The 16,618-nt window shown below is 48.2% G+C and overlaps 1 protein-coding gene across 1 annotated transcript in view; it reads left to right on the top strand.

The window, feature by feature from the left end:
* The window catches only part of STXBP1 (syntaxin binding protein 1), a 66,329-nt gene extending 63,675 nt beyond the window's left edge, over window positions 1-2,654 (top strand). Inside the window, exon 19 of the mRNA XM_045563379.1 lies at window positions 2,367-2,654. Within this exon, the coding sequence (XP_045419335.1) occupies window positions 2,367-2,449 (83 nt within the window). The 3' untranslated portion in view covers window positions 2,450-2,654. The remainder of the gene's footprint in view (window positions 1-2,366) is intronic.
* Window positions 2,655-16,618: the final 13,964 nt, after the last annotated feature.

Below are 16,618 nucleotides of genomic sequence, written 5' to 3'. Positions count from 1 at the left end.
TATGGACAGCTAAAAATATATATAGAAAAAATTAGCCGGGCATGGTGGCACATGCGTGTAGTCCCAGCTACTCGGGAGGCTGAGGCAGGAGGATTGCTTGAGCCCAGGAGTTTGAGGTTGCTGTAAGCTAGGCTGATGCCGTGGCACTCTAGCCCAAGCAACAAAGTGAGACTCTGTCTCAAAAAAAAAAAAAACAAAAGCCCCTCCAAGCAATAGAGCCCACTTGCTGCCCTGTCCTGGAAGACCAGTGTGGGCAGCTACCTGTGGATCCACAATGAGAACACATGCAAAATGTGGGTTAGGGACTCGCCAGCTCAACTTGCAGTGTTCATGGTGGTGAAAAGCTTGACCAACGTTACTGAAACAATACAGATTATTGAGTGTTAGGAATTGGCTTTCAGGTGATTTGGATTAATGCCAACTAGTCTGGTCCCTTTAAAGAGCACAGGTGACAGCCCAAAAACATGACTGTTGCTACGAGTCTTAGAGGCCTTGCTGATTGTCTCCAACACTCAGTCCTAGAATTTTTCTTCTTAACTCAAGACTGGGAATACTGATGGTCAGTGATCAGATAATATCAGACACTTCTAGAACATGGATCCCCTGGCCTCCCCCAAATCCTGAATTTGCATACAAGCAAGGGTAGGGAGCACTTTGGGGCAGGCAGGCAGCTGTGCAGAAGAACCCCTTCTGATTTTTCCTCTAAATGGAGTCTACCTTCTTGTTTCCCAGAACTCAGTTGGATGGCCAGGGATGAGGGCGTTAGGTGCTGTTTTCTCCAGCATGTGCCCTGGTTGTTGTTGCCTTTAACTAGGAAGCCCCCAAGCCAAACCACACCCTGTATGAGAAGCCGTCTTTCAGTGTCTGTCTAGACTCACGGGCTGTGTCGAGTTGAGATTGGGAAGGCCCTCATCCTGGCGATGGTTCACTCTTCAGAACTGAGGCAAACCTCATAACATTTCTGCCCTTTTCCCTCATTTGCACAGAAGCCTTTGACCTCCTTTAGGACTAGTAGGAAGATTGGCAAGGTCACAGGAATGAGTGGACTTCAGGAGAAAGGGGTGCTATAACAGCGCCCAGGGACACACTCCTGAAACCTGTGTCACATGTGCTTGAGGAGCCTAAGGTCGGCAGAATGACGAGTCTGCTTTTGAGCACAGGGGCTGGTGCAGGCTGCCTGCTCAGGGCATTGTGCTTAGTGTCCCTGGGAAGTAGCCAGGGATACTCTGATTCCTCAGAGCGGCGAGTGGGCAGCTGGGTCTTGAACTGCAGAGAACGGGATGTTGGAAAAAGCCCCTTGAGCTAGTGAGGGCTTTACAAGTTCTCTGCTGGTCTGGACTGACCAGGAAGGCCCATGGTCCAGCAGTCCCGGGTCAGCTGAGCAAGTAGTGTCAAAGGCATAGGGACCCTGGTATTGGAGTCATGCCCAATGAGCCAGCCAAAGCCTTCTTTTGCCTGCCCTTGGGATGGAAACTGGCATCTGGTGGTCTCCACTTCCTAACTCCCACGAAGGCCCATCCCCTGCCCACCTCTCCAGGGAGGCACATTTTCAAGTACGGGTCTCTTTTGTTTAGTTCTTCTCTCCCGCCAGGACCTTTCTTTGAAGCCCACTGCTGCATGCATGCGTGCGGGCCTCATGCTCACTCACACACCACCCCAGTCACCTCTCTTCTGTTTGATCAAGTCCATGTCCAAAAACCACACAATCCATGCATCTTTTTTTACTGCACTTATTAGATCTCTCTCTCCTTATGAAAAAGGCCTTCATTTATTTATTTTTTATTTTTTTATTTTTGCAGTAGACGTATATCTATATTCCATTAGCTTAAATTTTTGCAAGCATTTCTAATCTCTTACAATGTGCGGTCTCTGCAAGGTAAGGCCTCAGGTCCCCCGGCCCTTTCCCTCTCACGCCTGAGGTCCCACCCACCAGGGCAGCCACTCAGTTCCCAGAGGTCAGTGACTCCCCTGGGGTTTTGCCCATCAGCTTCCTCTCTACCAGGCACCATGTCCCCCTACCAGCCCCAGCCCCATTTGCAACCTTTCTCCCTGCCATGTTTGGAATTTACTCCCTGGCTTCACCTTGAGTTCAAGAGAGAGTTAGAAATGCAGCTGCCCCATCACCTAGCAGATGGCTCTGGGCCCTGATGGAGAGGTGGCTCACTCCTTGGTACAGCCTGGGACCCCACATGTTGCCCAGGCCCATTGTGACAGAGCCACAAGCCCCAACCCCCAGCCCCCTCCCTGCTTCCACTAGACCCCGTCCAGGGTTGGGGGGGGGGATGGTGCCATTGGGAGTGGAGGAGCAGGAGGGGACATGTCTGCACTCAGGACTGGCTGGCTCACTGTCTTCTCTGCCTCCCCAGGATCCACGCACATTCTCACCCCACAGAAACTGCTGGACACGCTGAAGAAACTGAATAAAACAGATGAAGAAATAAGCAGTTAAAAAAATAAGCTGCCCCTCCAAACACACCCTCTCCCCGAAGTGCTCTGCAGCTCCCTACCAGCCCCTCTTACTTTGCTGACTCTCTGTCTGTCGCCTCCCCAGCCCTGCACGTCCTGGCCAGCACTGTTGCCACTGCGTTCTCTTGTTTAATGATGCCCTCTTCTAGTTTGAAACAAAAGAAATAATGCATTGTGTTTTTTAAAAAGAGTATCTTATATATATATCCTAAAAGGAGAGGTTCATGTGCAAATGACGCACTGCAGGAGAAGTTTTTGAACTGTTTAGAGTGAATGGACACCTTCTCCCCGTTATTTATGATTCTGTGACCTTGTACATAACCCTATGCGACATGTGCAAATTGCTTGAGTATGGAAAGGTAGAAGTTTGAGTGTTTTTAAAAACTGGTTTTGGATTGTTCCTGTTCTCGTTGGGCATCGTAGAGATGTCTGTGTTCCTGGAGTATTTCACACTGAGGATTGATCTGTTGTCTTCACTCTAGTCCTACCCCTCGGTACCTGCTCCCATCCAGACCAGCTGGAAGTGACCATCAGGGGACACCTCGTGAGAGTTAAAGAATAGGCCTCTTCGGCCGGGCGCGGTGGCTCACGCCTGTAATCCTAGCACTCTGGGAGGCCGAGGCGGGTGGATCGCTCAAGGTCAGGAGTTCGAGACCAGCCTGAGCAAGAGCGAGACCCCGTCTCTACTAAAAAATAGAAAGAAATTCTCTGGCCAACTAAAATATATATATAGAAAAAATTAGCCGGGCATGGTGGCACATGCCTGTAGTCCCAGCTACCCGGGAGGCTGAGGCAGGAGGATCGCTTGAGCCCAGGAGTTTGAGGTTGCTGTGAGCTAGGCTGATGCCACGGCACTCACTCTAGCCCGGGCAACACAGCGAGACTCTGTCTCAAAAAAAAAAAAAAGAATAGGCTTTTCCCAGCAGCATGTCCCTGGTGGGCATGTCCTTGGTGGTATGGCTGTGGTTGGGGGCTGGGGTGTCCTTGTGAAGCCAGGCTGGTGTCCCCTCCTCCACATCCTGTCCCTGCTCCCTCCCTGGCGTGTGTCCACAGTACTGGGATCCCAAGGGAAGTCTCTCTCCAGTCAGCATCACATTGCCTAGACAAGAAAAAAGCAAACTCCCACCGGAGACCTTTGCCTCTTCTGGAAAAGCAGTTAGGCCTGATCTCTTGACCAGAGCCCTCCCTCCCCAGGTGTTACCCCTAACAGCTCAGTTTCCTTAGTAGGGTCAACCTTAGTTCAAGGGTCAGGAACGGACTAGAACAGACGTGTCTAGAGGGCCCTTGGCTGTGGAGAAGGTTCTTAGCCTGAAGAGCAGCCTGTTGGATTTATGCAGACCCTGTGCCTACTCTGCAAGCAACTTTTGTCAGATTATCCTCAGTTTAAGATACTTCATAATACTTTATTTTGTGTAGTGTGGGGTCATATGTTATCGTGCTTGTAAGAGAAAATGATTATTTTATTCTCTGTATAAAAACTTAGCTGTATAAAAACTTAGCTCTAATGCAAAAATTAAAGAAACAAATGCAAGAAGGATGTCTCATCCTCAAGACTCAGCAGTTCTGAACTCCAGTGGTGAGCACACCGTTTGTTCTGCTGCTGTTGTCTCGAAATATAATGACAGTGGAAGTCACAAAAAATGTCCCCTGCCCAGCCCCTCGCTGCCCTTGGCCTCCCGCAGCCTGTGTGTATATTACGCGTCTCGTGCCGTGTTGCAACCGTGGTGTATGCTAGCTCCGCGCCGCCTTCCTCGGTCTGTCCCCGCCCTCCTGTTAGATGCATCGTGGTGTTCTCTCCTCAAGGCTTTGAGATCTCCCCTTTGCACTCAGATGAGTTTTCAGGTCTCTCCCCTCTGTCTCCCTCCCTCCTAAGATACCTTATTTCCGTAGGACAGAACTGTAGGCGCTTGCGTTGGTTTGTTTCTTTCTCCCTCTGCTCGTTTGTCCCCTCCCTCGGACCAAACAGTGCTCGTGCTTCGGGACCTTGTTTGTCCAACAAGTTGGTTTCCCTCTGTTATTTATATAAAAATAATTTATCAAAAGGATATTTTAAAAAAGCTAGTCTGTCTTGAAACTTGTTTATCTTGAAATTATCAGAATCTCAATGTTTGAAAGTATTGAAGCACAAACATGTATCATCTCTGTACCGTTCTGTACTAAAGCACTTGAGTCTAATAAATAAAGAAATCAGAAGTCAGTGTCCCTTCACGGTGTCCAGGGGGCCTCCTGGTCTGTTCTTACTCTGGAGAGCAGAAGGAGAAAGTCCCACAGTAGTCACTGCAGAGGGGCCGGCCACCCCCAGCTCCAGCTCGGACCCCAGGTCCAAGTCACCATCACTTGTATTAGTCGCTGTCTCACATTTGGGGACAATCCACGAAGCTTGTCTTGGGCCTGTAGCAGCACCAGAGCATTGCCTAGAGCGGAGGCAGTTCTCCCACCGCCCAGTTCTCCTCTGTGGGGCCCCTGGCGCAGACCCTCAGGGCTCTGTCTCTGCGGATGCTCCCTACTCAAGCATACTCAGGGCATGCAGTGAGATCACTTCCTCAGTGTCATTGCTGTCCTGTGTGCCTGCTGCCACACAGGAAGGACATCCAGCCCACATGTGTAGTGACCTTCTCTTCAGGTTGCAAGCTGGTGCGTGTCCTGCTTGTTTTGGAACCTGCTTGTGACCCAGGGAGACTGTGATGAGGTTGGCCCAGCTGGCAAAGTGGACCCTTAGGTAAGGGTCTCGGCCACACAGGAAACCTGCTGGAATGCTGGGCCCAGGGGGAGGGGCTCTTTGTAGAAACTTCTGTTTCTACTTTTTTGTCCCCTGTCACTCCTTCAAATCCTGGTGTCCGTCACAGCACTGAGAAGCCTGATAATGCCAGGCCAGGGGTGGAATCCACTCCACCCCAGCCCTGCTGTGGTCTGGCGAGACACACCTCATGAGGAGGTAATGATGATGGTGACCACTTAGTGACCATGCCAGGCCCCTCATGTACCTTGTCTGTTAGGTGGTTCTTCTCCCATTTTACAGATGAGGAAGCTGAGGCTCAGAGAGATGCAGAAACTCACAAAGCTCACTCCTCTGGGGAGCAGCAGACACCCACTGTGTCACATCAGTAGTTACTTCACTAGTGACCCAAATGCCTTGGAATGAGATCTAAGATTGGAACTTTTAAATTCTAAATTGTTCTGAACGGAATTTACATTAAAGCAAAGTCAGTAGTTTGCTGCTTCTTCCCAGGGACATCTGTCCCTCCAGGCCCCTGGAGGTGGCTTTCTAGTCTCCCTGGTTGTTTCTATCTTCTGCCCAGGCTTTCATGTCACCCTCTCATTCTGGCCTTGCTGCTACCCAAGAGCAAATGAGCATGGCCCCTTGTGCTCCTGGCCAAGTCCTGGTCCTCTTGCGTCACACAGCACAGACGGCGCCTGCAGCCCATTCCTCCAAAACATCCCCAATGGCGTTAAGTATCCCTGGAGGGGCAGGGAATTTCAGAACAGCCCGAAGCCTGGATCACTGACTGAGCCATCCTGACACCAAGACAGGCCCATGGGCTGCAGCTGGTCACTCTGCCTTTCAGAGGCCCTGGGCCAGGGTGGGGGTCTCAGCAGAGCCCGCTGAGGGGCCTGTACACCCTCCTCAGAATGACAACAGGCATTTGTTCCTGGGGAGGCAGAAAGCAGAGTGGCTCGGAACACAGAGCTCGGCATCAGGCGACCTGGGTCAAATCCACTCTCAGTCCCTTTCCACATGACTTTGCCAAGGGACTTTGTCACAGCCTGTGGAAGAGGGAAGCTGGGCCCGGCTCATGCGCAGCACAGTAAGTGCTCGGTCCCTGATGATGGTGATGGTGATGATGGGCCCCCACCAAGCCAGAGGAAAAAAGAATAAACATGCTCCTGGGGAAACACAACCCTGTGTTCCTCAACTACTGTGACCTGCTTTGATCAATGTGGCAAGAGTGAACTTGTGCCAGTTCCAAGCCCAGGCAGACCTGAACAGGCCAAGCAGCTTCTACTCTTGTGAGCAAGCTGGGCTGGTCTGCCTGGTGACGAGAGGCTGTCCCTCCACTGCCCCAGCCACAGCAGGCTACACTAGACATGTGAGTGACCAGCTGGCCCCCAGCCCACCTGCCAGGTGGCTGTACTGGTGAGCCCAGCTTAGACAGACAAGCAGCGGCTACACCAGAAGACCCCCCCCCACCCAGCAAATCATGAGCTCAGTAAATAATTGTTGTGTTAAGCCACTACATTTCAGGGTAGCTTGTTATGCAGCAAAGGTAACTGATACAGGCTTTAATTTGCAGCTACCTCCCAAATCAAACATTCTACCTTCCAGCTTTTAAGTGTGTGATATACTTACCAACCTAATGTGTGACAGAACAGAGCATATTTCATCACTCAGAGTCGTGTTTGATCTGAATATCAAGAATTCCCTGGCACATTCTGTCATTTCCCGGGTGTTACAATGTTCCAATTCGGCGGAAATGAAGAGTAAAACAAACCGAAATGAACGGACCTGCTATTCAAGTCATTGATCCAGATGAATACCCTGCCCTGAGTGAACAGCTGCAAACAATACCCTCCCTGTGGCTGATAGGAAACTGTTCTGATCTAGATTCATGTGTGTATTTTTTATTTAAAAAATTTTTGATGAATCTTTTCTTTTCCAAACTTAATGTAATGTTAGTGGGCTGTGTGTGCTCAGTTGACTCCGATTGCCACTTTAGTAGGCACACTCTGGGCTGCCCACCCAACAGCCGTGCTCCCTTCTTTCTCCTTAGGGAACCTGGGCTGTTCAGTGAGCCACCCCCCACCCTGACCCAGCTTCCTCAAGCCAGTCCCTTCCGACTCGTGCCCCTGGCCAGGGACTGGTTGGGGCACCAGCATGGGCAATTCGCCAGGATCGAGGGGCTTCTGGAAGGGGCTCCTTTGCTGTGAACAAGAGACCCAGAAAGAACAAGAGAGATGTCCCCTCGCCCTCTTCAGGTCACAGCCCTTGCCTGGGTTGCTCAGAGCTGAGCAGGCATCTTGGCCCCTTAGGAGAGCCACGCCAACACAGTGACACAAGGGATGGCCTAAAGGAGCTGTCCCTGCGACCATGAGCGGTTTCCCACAAGGCGCACTTACTGGAGTCTTGCAGAAGCCAAAACGCCTGAGTGACCCCGGCAGGTGGGGACACCGCCGCTCCCTTAGGAAGAGGTGGCTCTGGCCCGGCAGGACTTGCCTGGGGCTGCCTGAGAGCGCCTTCTGCCCGGCGGCCCACGCTCCCCAACCAAAGCGGAACCTGCCTAAGGACCTGAGCCTTAACATCGGCGCTTAACAGTGTGACCCAGGACGGGCCGCCGCTTGCCATCCCTGAAACCAGAGCAGCGGGATTCAGATGCGTACGGCCTGCTGCGCTTGGGAGACACCTGCTGCCTGCGAGGGCGCGGGGCAGCCGGGCCTCCCGGGATTGGGGGACTGCGGCAAGGCGCACTGTCTAGGGATTGGTTGGCTCTGGTGTGGAGGCGGGGCTCCTGGAGGAAAGCAGTTGCTGACTGGCTGGCTTTCCGGGGCGTTTACTGAAGTGTCATTCATTGATCACCGAGTTTAGAATTGGTTCTGGTGGGTACCTATTACCGTAGCCTCAGAACAATCGATCAGTCTCTTCCTAGGAGAACGGGCACTTTTAATTCTCATTGTTTACTGCCTAAGGGTTACCAGGGCTTTGGAGTGGGGCCTGGATTAGACTAATGACTTACCTGTGTGACCCAGAGGAGTTACTTAAACCTCAATTTTCACGTCAATATAATGAGAATAATATATTAATAAGTGCCTCCCATATAGGACTGCTGTGAGGATTGAATATGATCATCTATGCAGAGCCCTTAGGACAATGCCTAGCACATAGTAAAAGTTATAATTGTCACTCGGGAGTGGCCATGCTGGCCTTCTAACAGGTTACTCCCTCACCCTGCTCCAATCCTTCACCTCATGAAACTGGGGAGATCTTTCACATGCAACTTGGAACCTGTATTCCCACTGCTCATGGAATAATAGGCTGCTCCTTCTCTGGTCTGGGAAGCTCATGTGGTCTGGCCCAGCTGTCTCACTGGCCTCGCTGTTGCCTGCTTTCTCCTCCCCAAGCTGCAGCTTCTCTGGCCTTCATCAAACTTGAGGGGCTTTCCCCTGCCTCAGGGCCTTTGCACTCTCTTTGCACATCCCACCTCCCCACCCCACCAGGTAACATCTTCTCCTCCAAGTCTAGCATCTCCGTGATGGAATCCATGATAGAAGCTGTTCCTCATGCTCTTGGAGCTCTTTGCACCTTCCCCTCACAGCACCAAGTCACAGGTGTAACTCTGCTATTTGCGTTCACATCTGATTAACACCTTCCCCAATACAAACAAGGCCACTCAATTTAATAAGGGAAAAAGAGATGGAGTCTATTAGTTGAAAAAGGAAAGGGAATGAATGAATGAATAAAGGCACCCAATCAAGAGTCAGATGTTTTGCAGCTAGACAGGCTCCAGCCCCGGGGCCAGGAATGCCTGCCCTGCTGAGGAAGGAAGCTGGGTTCTTCATCTCAGCACTGATGAACCTGAACACTCCATTCATTTCCCTCTAAAATGTCCAATCTATTTGAATTCTTCAAAAATTGGATTGTTTACATCTTCATCTAAACTGTCAAATCATCATGATTGTTGTCACAGTGGCCATTTGTTGTGAAGTCATCAGGCACCAGGTGCTGGGCTTTTTACAGGAGCCTGTTACACATGCTTTGTGTTCTCACAGGTCCCTCTTGGTCACCCTATGACCCAGCACCCTGTTCCCAAATGGAAACACTGAGACTCAGGGAAAGCCACTTGCCCAAGGTTCCAGTGCTGGTGAGGGGTGGACTGAGATGCAGACGCCATCTACAGGCTGCCTCCATGCTGGGCTTTTTGACAGCTTTATTGAGATATATTTGTATGTACCTTTAAATTCACCCATTTAATGTTTGTAACTCAATTTTTGTTGTATATTGTGCAACATATACAAGGTTGTGCAAATATCACCATATCTAATCTTAAAACATTTTCATCAACCCTAAAAGAAATCCCACATCCATATGACTCACCAGTGGATAAAAAAATAATAAATCAAAATAAGAAAAAGACATCCCATATCCATTAGCAGGTTCCCTCCACTCCCCCTTACCCACTCCCTCCCAGCCCCTGGAAATCACTAATCTGCTTTTTGTCCCTACGGATTTGCCTTTTCGCAACACTACATATAAATGGAATTACAACCTGTGGCCTTTTGTGACTGCCTCCTTTCACTTAGCAGAATGTTTTGAAGGTTCATTTATTTCATAGCATGGATCAGTCTTTATTGCTTTTGATTGTCAAATAATATTCTAATCATATAAATATACCACATATTGTTTATCCATTCATCCGTTCATGGCCATTTGGGTTGTTTTCACATTTTAGCTATTATGAATTGTGCTGCACACAACATTCATGTACAAAGTTTTTTGTGGATGCATGTTTTCATTTCTCCTGAGTGTATACGTAGGGGTGGAATTGCTGGATCATGTATGTTAACTCTTTGAGGAACTGCCAAATTATTTTCAAAGTGGCTGCACCATTTTGCATTCCTAGCAGTGAGGGTTCCAACTTATCCACATCCCTGACAACACTTGTTATGATTTGTCATTTTTATTATGGCCATTCTAGTGGGGGTGGAGGAGTATCCTAGTGTGGTTGTGATTTGTATTTCCCTAATGACTGACGATGTTGAGCATCTTTTAATGTGCTTATTGCTTATTGAATGTGCCATTTCTGTATCTTCTTTGGAAACTATTCATATCCTTTGCCCATTTTTAAATTATTTGCTTTATTGTTGAGTTGTAAGTTGTTTATGTATTCTGGACATAAGTCCCTTATCAGATATATGATTTGCAAATGTTTTCTCCTGTTCTGTAGTTGTCTTTTCACTTTCTTTATGGTTCCCTTTGATGCCAAAAAGTTTGTAATTTTGATGAAGTCAAACGTACCTATTTTGTCTTTTGTTGCTTGTGCTATGGTGACATATTTATAAAATTATCATCTAAGCCAAAGTCATGAAGATTTACTCCTATGTTTTCTAAGATTTTTATAGCTATAGCTCTTACATTTAGGTCTGTGATCAATGCTGACTTAATTTTGTGTACGGCGTGAGATAGGAATTCAATTTTATTCTTTTGTATGTGGCTATCCAGTTACTCCCGCACTATTTATTTAAAAAGTATTCTTTGCCCTACTAAATTGTCATGCAGCCCTTGTTGAAAATCAGTTGAGCATGGCTGGGCGAGATGGCTCACACCTGTAACCCTAGCACTGTGGGAGGCCAGGGTGGAGGGGAGGACTGCTTGAGGTCAGGAATGTGAGACCAGTCTGAGAAACAGAAAGATCCTGTCTCTACTAAAAATAGAAAAAATTAGCCAGGCATGGTGGTGTGCACCTGTAGTCCCAGCTACTCAGGAGGCTGAGGCCGGAGGATTGCTTGAGCCCAGGAGTTTGAGGTTATAGTGAGCTGTGATGACACCACTGCACTTTAGCTGGGGTGAAAGAGTGAGGCTCTGTCTCAAAAAAAGAAATTATGTCCAATCTTCTTTGAGCTAAGTTTGTATGGATGTGTTATTACATGTGTTCTAGAAACTATGAAATTCCTAGAAATTTAATGTTATCAGTCATAATTTTGGTTATCATGTCAAAACATTATGCCACAGAAATAATCAAATCTCCTTGTCAATTGTTGGTTATAATGAACTCTCATCAGATCTTTAACCCTGGGTGTTTTAAGTCTTAGCCACAGTTAATTGCTCTATCCTAATGCTTTTTCTGAAAGCTCCTTGTAAACAACTATAACCCTAAAGTGCCGGGTCTTCAAAAAAATCCATGGAAAAGATGGCAAGGATGCTGACAAATACAGGTTACTTTAAGATCATATCACTGGAAGGGGTGAGCATTTCCAGAGCTCTAATGAAGAAATTGATGGCTTCATGCAACTGCTAACCAAGATCAAGCAGAACAAAAATTAATTACATAGGATGAAGTGAACTGATGTGATAATTTGTAATGACTTTTTATTTGCAATGTTGCTGGTTCCCTAAATGTTTTATTTTCTAGATTTAAAGAATTTTTTTCTCTTAAGCTATCTACAACTTTTAACAATTCAGTAAAGTATACGTTTGTAAATAAAAATTGAAACACTTACTTTTTCTCCCTACCTGATCCCTCTAGAATTTGGAAACTATTCATGAATATTCTTATTTTTATGGCAATATAGTTATCTGCATAAGTTTAATAAGAATCTGTTCTCAGCCGGGCACGGTGGCTCACACCTGTAATCCTAGCACTCTGGGAGGCCGAGTCGGGAGAATCGCTTGAGGTCAAGAGTTCCAGACCAACCTGAGCAAGAGCGAGCAAGACCCCGTCTCTACTAAAAATGGAAAAAATTAGCCAGTGTGGTGGCACATGCCTGAAGTCCCAGCTACTCGGGAGGCTGAGGCAGAAGGATTGCTTGAGCCCAGGAGTTTGAGGTTGCTGTGAGCTAGGCTGACACCCCAGCACTCTAGCCCAGGCAACGGAGTGAGACTCTGTCTCAAAAACAGAAAAAAAAAAACAAAAAAGAATCTGTTCTAACAGGACACAGTTGGAAACACTGGTTACATTACCAAGGCTTTGCCTGGGATGTCATATTTGAGAATGATGTACACAGAATGAATTTATAGATACTGCAGGCAGTATCTATAAATGATCTGCCTTCGTTTGGGTTCTTGGCATTAAGATTTTTAAAAAGTCCAGCTCGACATTCCTTGTCAAAAGTTCCAGCAAAGCAAACTTAAAAAGAGCCTATATATGGTCAATCATTATTCTCGCCATACATACATCATCAGGCTGAGTTTAATGAGACTACACTTATTTTACAGACAAACTAATCTTCCTGTGATTATCTTTGGCAGAAATGGGGATGACTGAAGAGAGAAAAATTACATTTCAGAAGAAAATCTATAGTGCACATGTTATTATTAATAGATTGTAGCCCTGTTTATTGTCTTCAAGTTTTTATTAGCTACGTCTACACTGGACTGGATCCTGAATTCTTCTAGGGTCTTCCAATCCAATTTTCTCCCATTGAATCACTAAGAACCATAACCACTCTGTCTGAAGCCCTATACACCAAAGCTGCACAACTTGATGTAAATTTCATGGCACAAGTCTCCTACCTGATGTGTGGGCCACACAGGGAGTTCTCAGAACAGTTGATGCCGCAGCCAGAGACATTCAAACTGCAAACCAGGATGAGAAGTTGATAACTACATGCTATGGATGGCGTTTCCCAAGATGTGAGAAGAGGACTCCTTATTGTAATGAAATTCTTACCTCTTAATTTTTCCTTGGTATGCCTACCTCCTTCACTGTAGCTAGAATTCCACGATTAGTAGCTTCTGCAGGTAACCTAATGAAATGTTAGATACACAACTGTTGTTCAGATTAGACTCGTGGTCCCTTTATAACATAGAGTCAGATTTCTAGATCTATTTGCTCTCACTCCCTGATTTAACTTAATTCAGTCATGGGACTCTAGATTATCTACTACCAGAGCAGGGAGGAATCTGCAGTTGCTGACACTTCCTGCTACGCAGGGATAAAGACATCTGGTATTGTAGAGACTCGGTTGTAAAAATTAGCAGACTACTTAGTTAAAATGGGTGGACTCCTCATCTAGCTCAGTCCTTGATCTATTTGATTTTAGCTAGTTGGGTTCATGGGGACACTGGCTAAGGGGCACGCTCCGAACTCTAGGTATTACTCTCCACGTAGTCGTAATAATAGTCTCCCTGGTGCACTGTCTTCTCTCCCAGGTTTTAAATGTTTGCATACAGCCATCTGTTAATGTCAAATGATCTCTTCCCGTCTGGACTGACAAAAATCCGAAGAAATGCATGATCATGACACGCTGTAATCTGTGACTACTGTGCTGAGATGGGAAACCCAGCGTGGTGGCAATTGACAGCAGCACTGATGCCCTGAGTTCTGTGGTCACACTGTCCCCAAGGTTGGAGCCTGACCCAAAGGGGGAAATTGTTAAATAAAATTTACAGGAGGTCATTGGTTTGGACTGAGCCCCTGCACTCAGGCCCAACCGGCCAAACCAAAATGGAGCCACTCGTGCGGAGGTTCCACGCGCCAAGCGGAAACTAAGTTTATCTGACCTTCCGTGGAATCAGGAGAGTGAGAGTTTAGAGCCGGTTTTAGCTGGCTTGGGAAGGACGTCCCCTTTGCTTTAACCTGTGCAAGGAAAGTAGTTGGAAACAACCAATCTGCTTTTTGTTCCATTTCCACTGTCCTCGGCCTTCTCTGTCTGTATAACCAACCCCCTGTGCCCAGCTCACTGTAACACCATCCTGTCGTATAGAACGAGGTGTTGCCCAATTGTAGAATCGCAAATAAAAGCCAATCAAGATATTTAAATTTGTTGTATTTTGTCTTTTGACAGCCCTTAGACATAGAATGTTTGAAGCTCTGATCCAAATAAAAATAGTCCCCTTGGCGGAGCTGTGGGGCTCCCTGTCTTTTCAGCCTGCCTTTCCCCAGAGCACAACCCACCACCGCTGCACCCAGGCTGGGGGCGGGACCTGCTTTTCCTGGAGCCACACCCTGCTCTGCAAGTGAGCACCGGGGTGTGGCAGCCTCTGGTCTTAGCCCCTCCTGGGGCGGAACCTCCACTCTATAAGCCAGCTGGGGTGGAGCCACCAGGGTCCCAGTATTGTCAACCTGCCACACCTGCAGTAGAGCTTCCTCCCTCCAGGTCGGCCTGTGTGGGGAAGTCCTGTCTGCTGTACCTGCTGGAATGAGGGGCCGGGGCAGTGTGGAGCAAGGCTAGCAGCCTGCCCCTCCCAGGGGCAAATGGAGACGCAGACCAGGAGGTGGGAGGTGAGGGATCCCTGCCTTTTCGGCCACACCTGCCCAGAGTACAGCACCCCACGTAAAATTCCAGCAACACGGAACTGGTGGGAGGTGGGGGGAGGGCAGGTGTATGATTTTTTTCTGACACCAAATACGTGCCACTCCTCACACCAATTTTCCAATTCTCTGACACCAGCTGGGTGCCCAACATGTGAAAATAAATAAAATTTTAAAGCTGTTGGAACCCCAAAAGCAATAAGCTGTGAGAGAGGGGTAACTATGGTCTGAGTCACACAGCGTGTTTTGCAATTCTGCTTCTTAGATTATAGCTTGACTCTCTTGCTCATGGTTCTTGTTCTGTAAGCGACTAGGGAAGACCAGAGACCAGGCCTCCTTCCTCCAATTGCTGATATTTTTTGTAGATTACCTGCCTCCTTTCTTGTCCTGTGCCTAATGCTGAGGGCACACGACAAGCCCCTGTGACTGTTACATCTTCAATGTGGAATGTTAAATATACCTTTCCCAAAAGAAAAGGACCACCTCGACTGGTCAGATTGTTGTAACTATGCATTAAGCCCTACACAGAAGGATGTGAAATTCTGTCAAAGTTCCCTAAGCTTGTCTACATAAGCAACCCCAAACCTCCACACTTGGGACGCCGACTTCCGTCCTCTGGATTCATTGCTTCCTGGGCAGGGCCGTCCTCAGCCTTTGTGTTGGAATAAATTCTCTTTGAACTAGATTTGGCCCTGCTTTTGATTATTTTAGATTAACAAACAATTCCCTTCAACTAACAGTAACTGCCCAGAGTTGGCACAGACCCTGCAGGTCAGGGGATCGGCCCCACGAGGCTGCCCCCTGCAGATGCCAGCCACCGGTGGGGTGCCCAGACCACCCACACTTCTGCCTGGACAACTGCAAATTCAGAGCTTCCCTCGACCCCCTCTCAGGTTTGAGAATTTGCTAGAATGACTTGCAGAACTCAGGAAAGCACTTTACTTACTGTCGCCGGTTTATTATAAGGAATACAACTCAGGAACCGCCAAACGGAAAGGATGCAGGAAGCAAGGTGGGGGCACCTTGACGTGTTCACCAGCCCAGACCCTGTCTGAGCCCCTGAACTCCACTGTCTGGGGGTTTTTACGGAGGTTTCCTTACGTAGGCCTGATTGATCAAATCGTTGGCCACTCAGTCTCCAGCACCTCTCCCCTCCCTGCAGGTTGGGAGGAGAAAGCTAGACATTCTAATGCTCTAATTACGTGCTTGGTCTTCTGGTGAGCAACCACCCTGGAGCTGTCTGTCCCAACGTGTCACCTCATTAGTGTAAGCTCAGGTATGGTTAATGGCGGCTTATTATGTACAGCAAAGGCTCCTATCACTCAGGAAGTTCCAAGGGCCTTAGGAGCACTGTCCCAACAACCAGGGACAAAGACCAGATATATGTATTTCTTATCATACCACAGAGGGTAAAAGGTGGATCATTGCTCAAACACTACAGACTCATTTTTGTGAAAATCTGGTAGATCTTCTTGAATGAAGGTTTCTCCGTCTACTGCATGCCTTAGGACAATTTCCAGAGACTTTAAGTGATTGTTTCTTTCTTTTAAAAAAAATGACCGTCGCCAGTTAAAGCGTAGCTTTTCTGGGGAGAGGCCCGTCAGCCTTATGATGCCATTCCGGAGTCCCCACCCCGTGCTGTCGCATTCAGGTCGCAGATGTTTCCTGAGCCCCACCGTGTGCCAGCCTTCGTCCTAGGCTCTAGAGAAGCAGCCAGGAACGAGGCAGACGGGGTCCTTGTGGCTCCCAGTGGTGGGGGTAGTATTAGATCACACACAACGTGCACATGTACACACACAGCCTGAATGAATCCCCGTCACATCACCATGTCACATGCTCCATAGAGGTGAGCGAGGCTTCAGGGCATGTTTAAGGTGCCTGGCCTCCTGGCCTCCCTGGAGCCTAGGTGTCCTTCCCTCCAGAGCCTCCCAGGGGTGGCTGTGACCAGGCCGCCCGCCTCTGTCCTGGGCTGATGCCAACTCCTCTCAGAAGACCCAGCCGCAAGACGGGCTGCTGATGTGTGGTCTGGCAGCCTCAGCAGCTCGGGGCCCATCAGTGTCAGTCCCCAAAGGAGGACACAGCAGGCAGTTGGATAAGCAGCAGTGAGGTGTCCCTGGGGCAGATGGTGGTGGCCCCAGAACAGGGAGCGTTAGAAGAATCTCCAAGCAAACCTCAGAAGGCACTATCCT

Source organism: Lemur catta, chromosome 10 (genome assembly GCF_020740605.2).
Source record: "Lemur catta isolate mLemCat1 chromosome 10, mLemCat1.pri, whole genome shotgun sequence".
NCBI classification, from domain to species: Eukaryota; Metazoa; Chordata; class Mammalia; order Primates; family Lemuridae; genus Lemur; species Lemur catta.
This window is presented reverse-complemented; position numbering and strand designations above follow the sequence as displayed.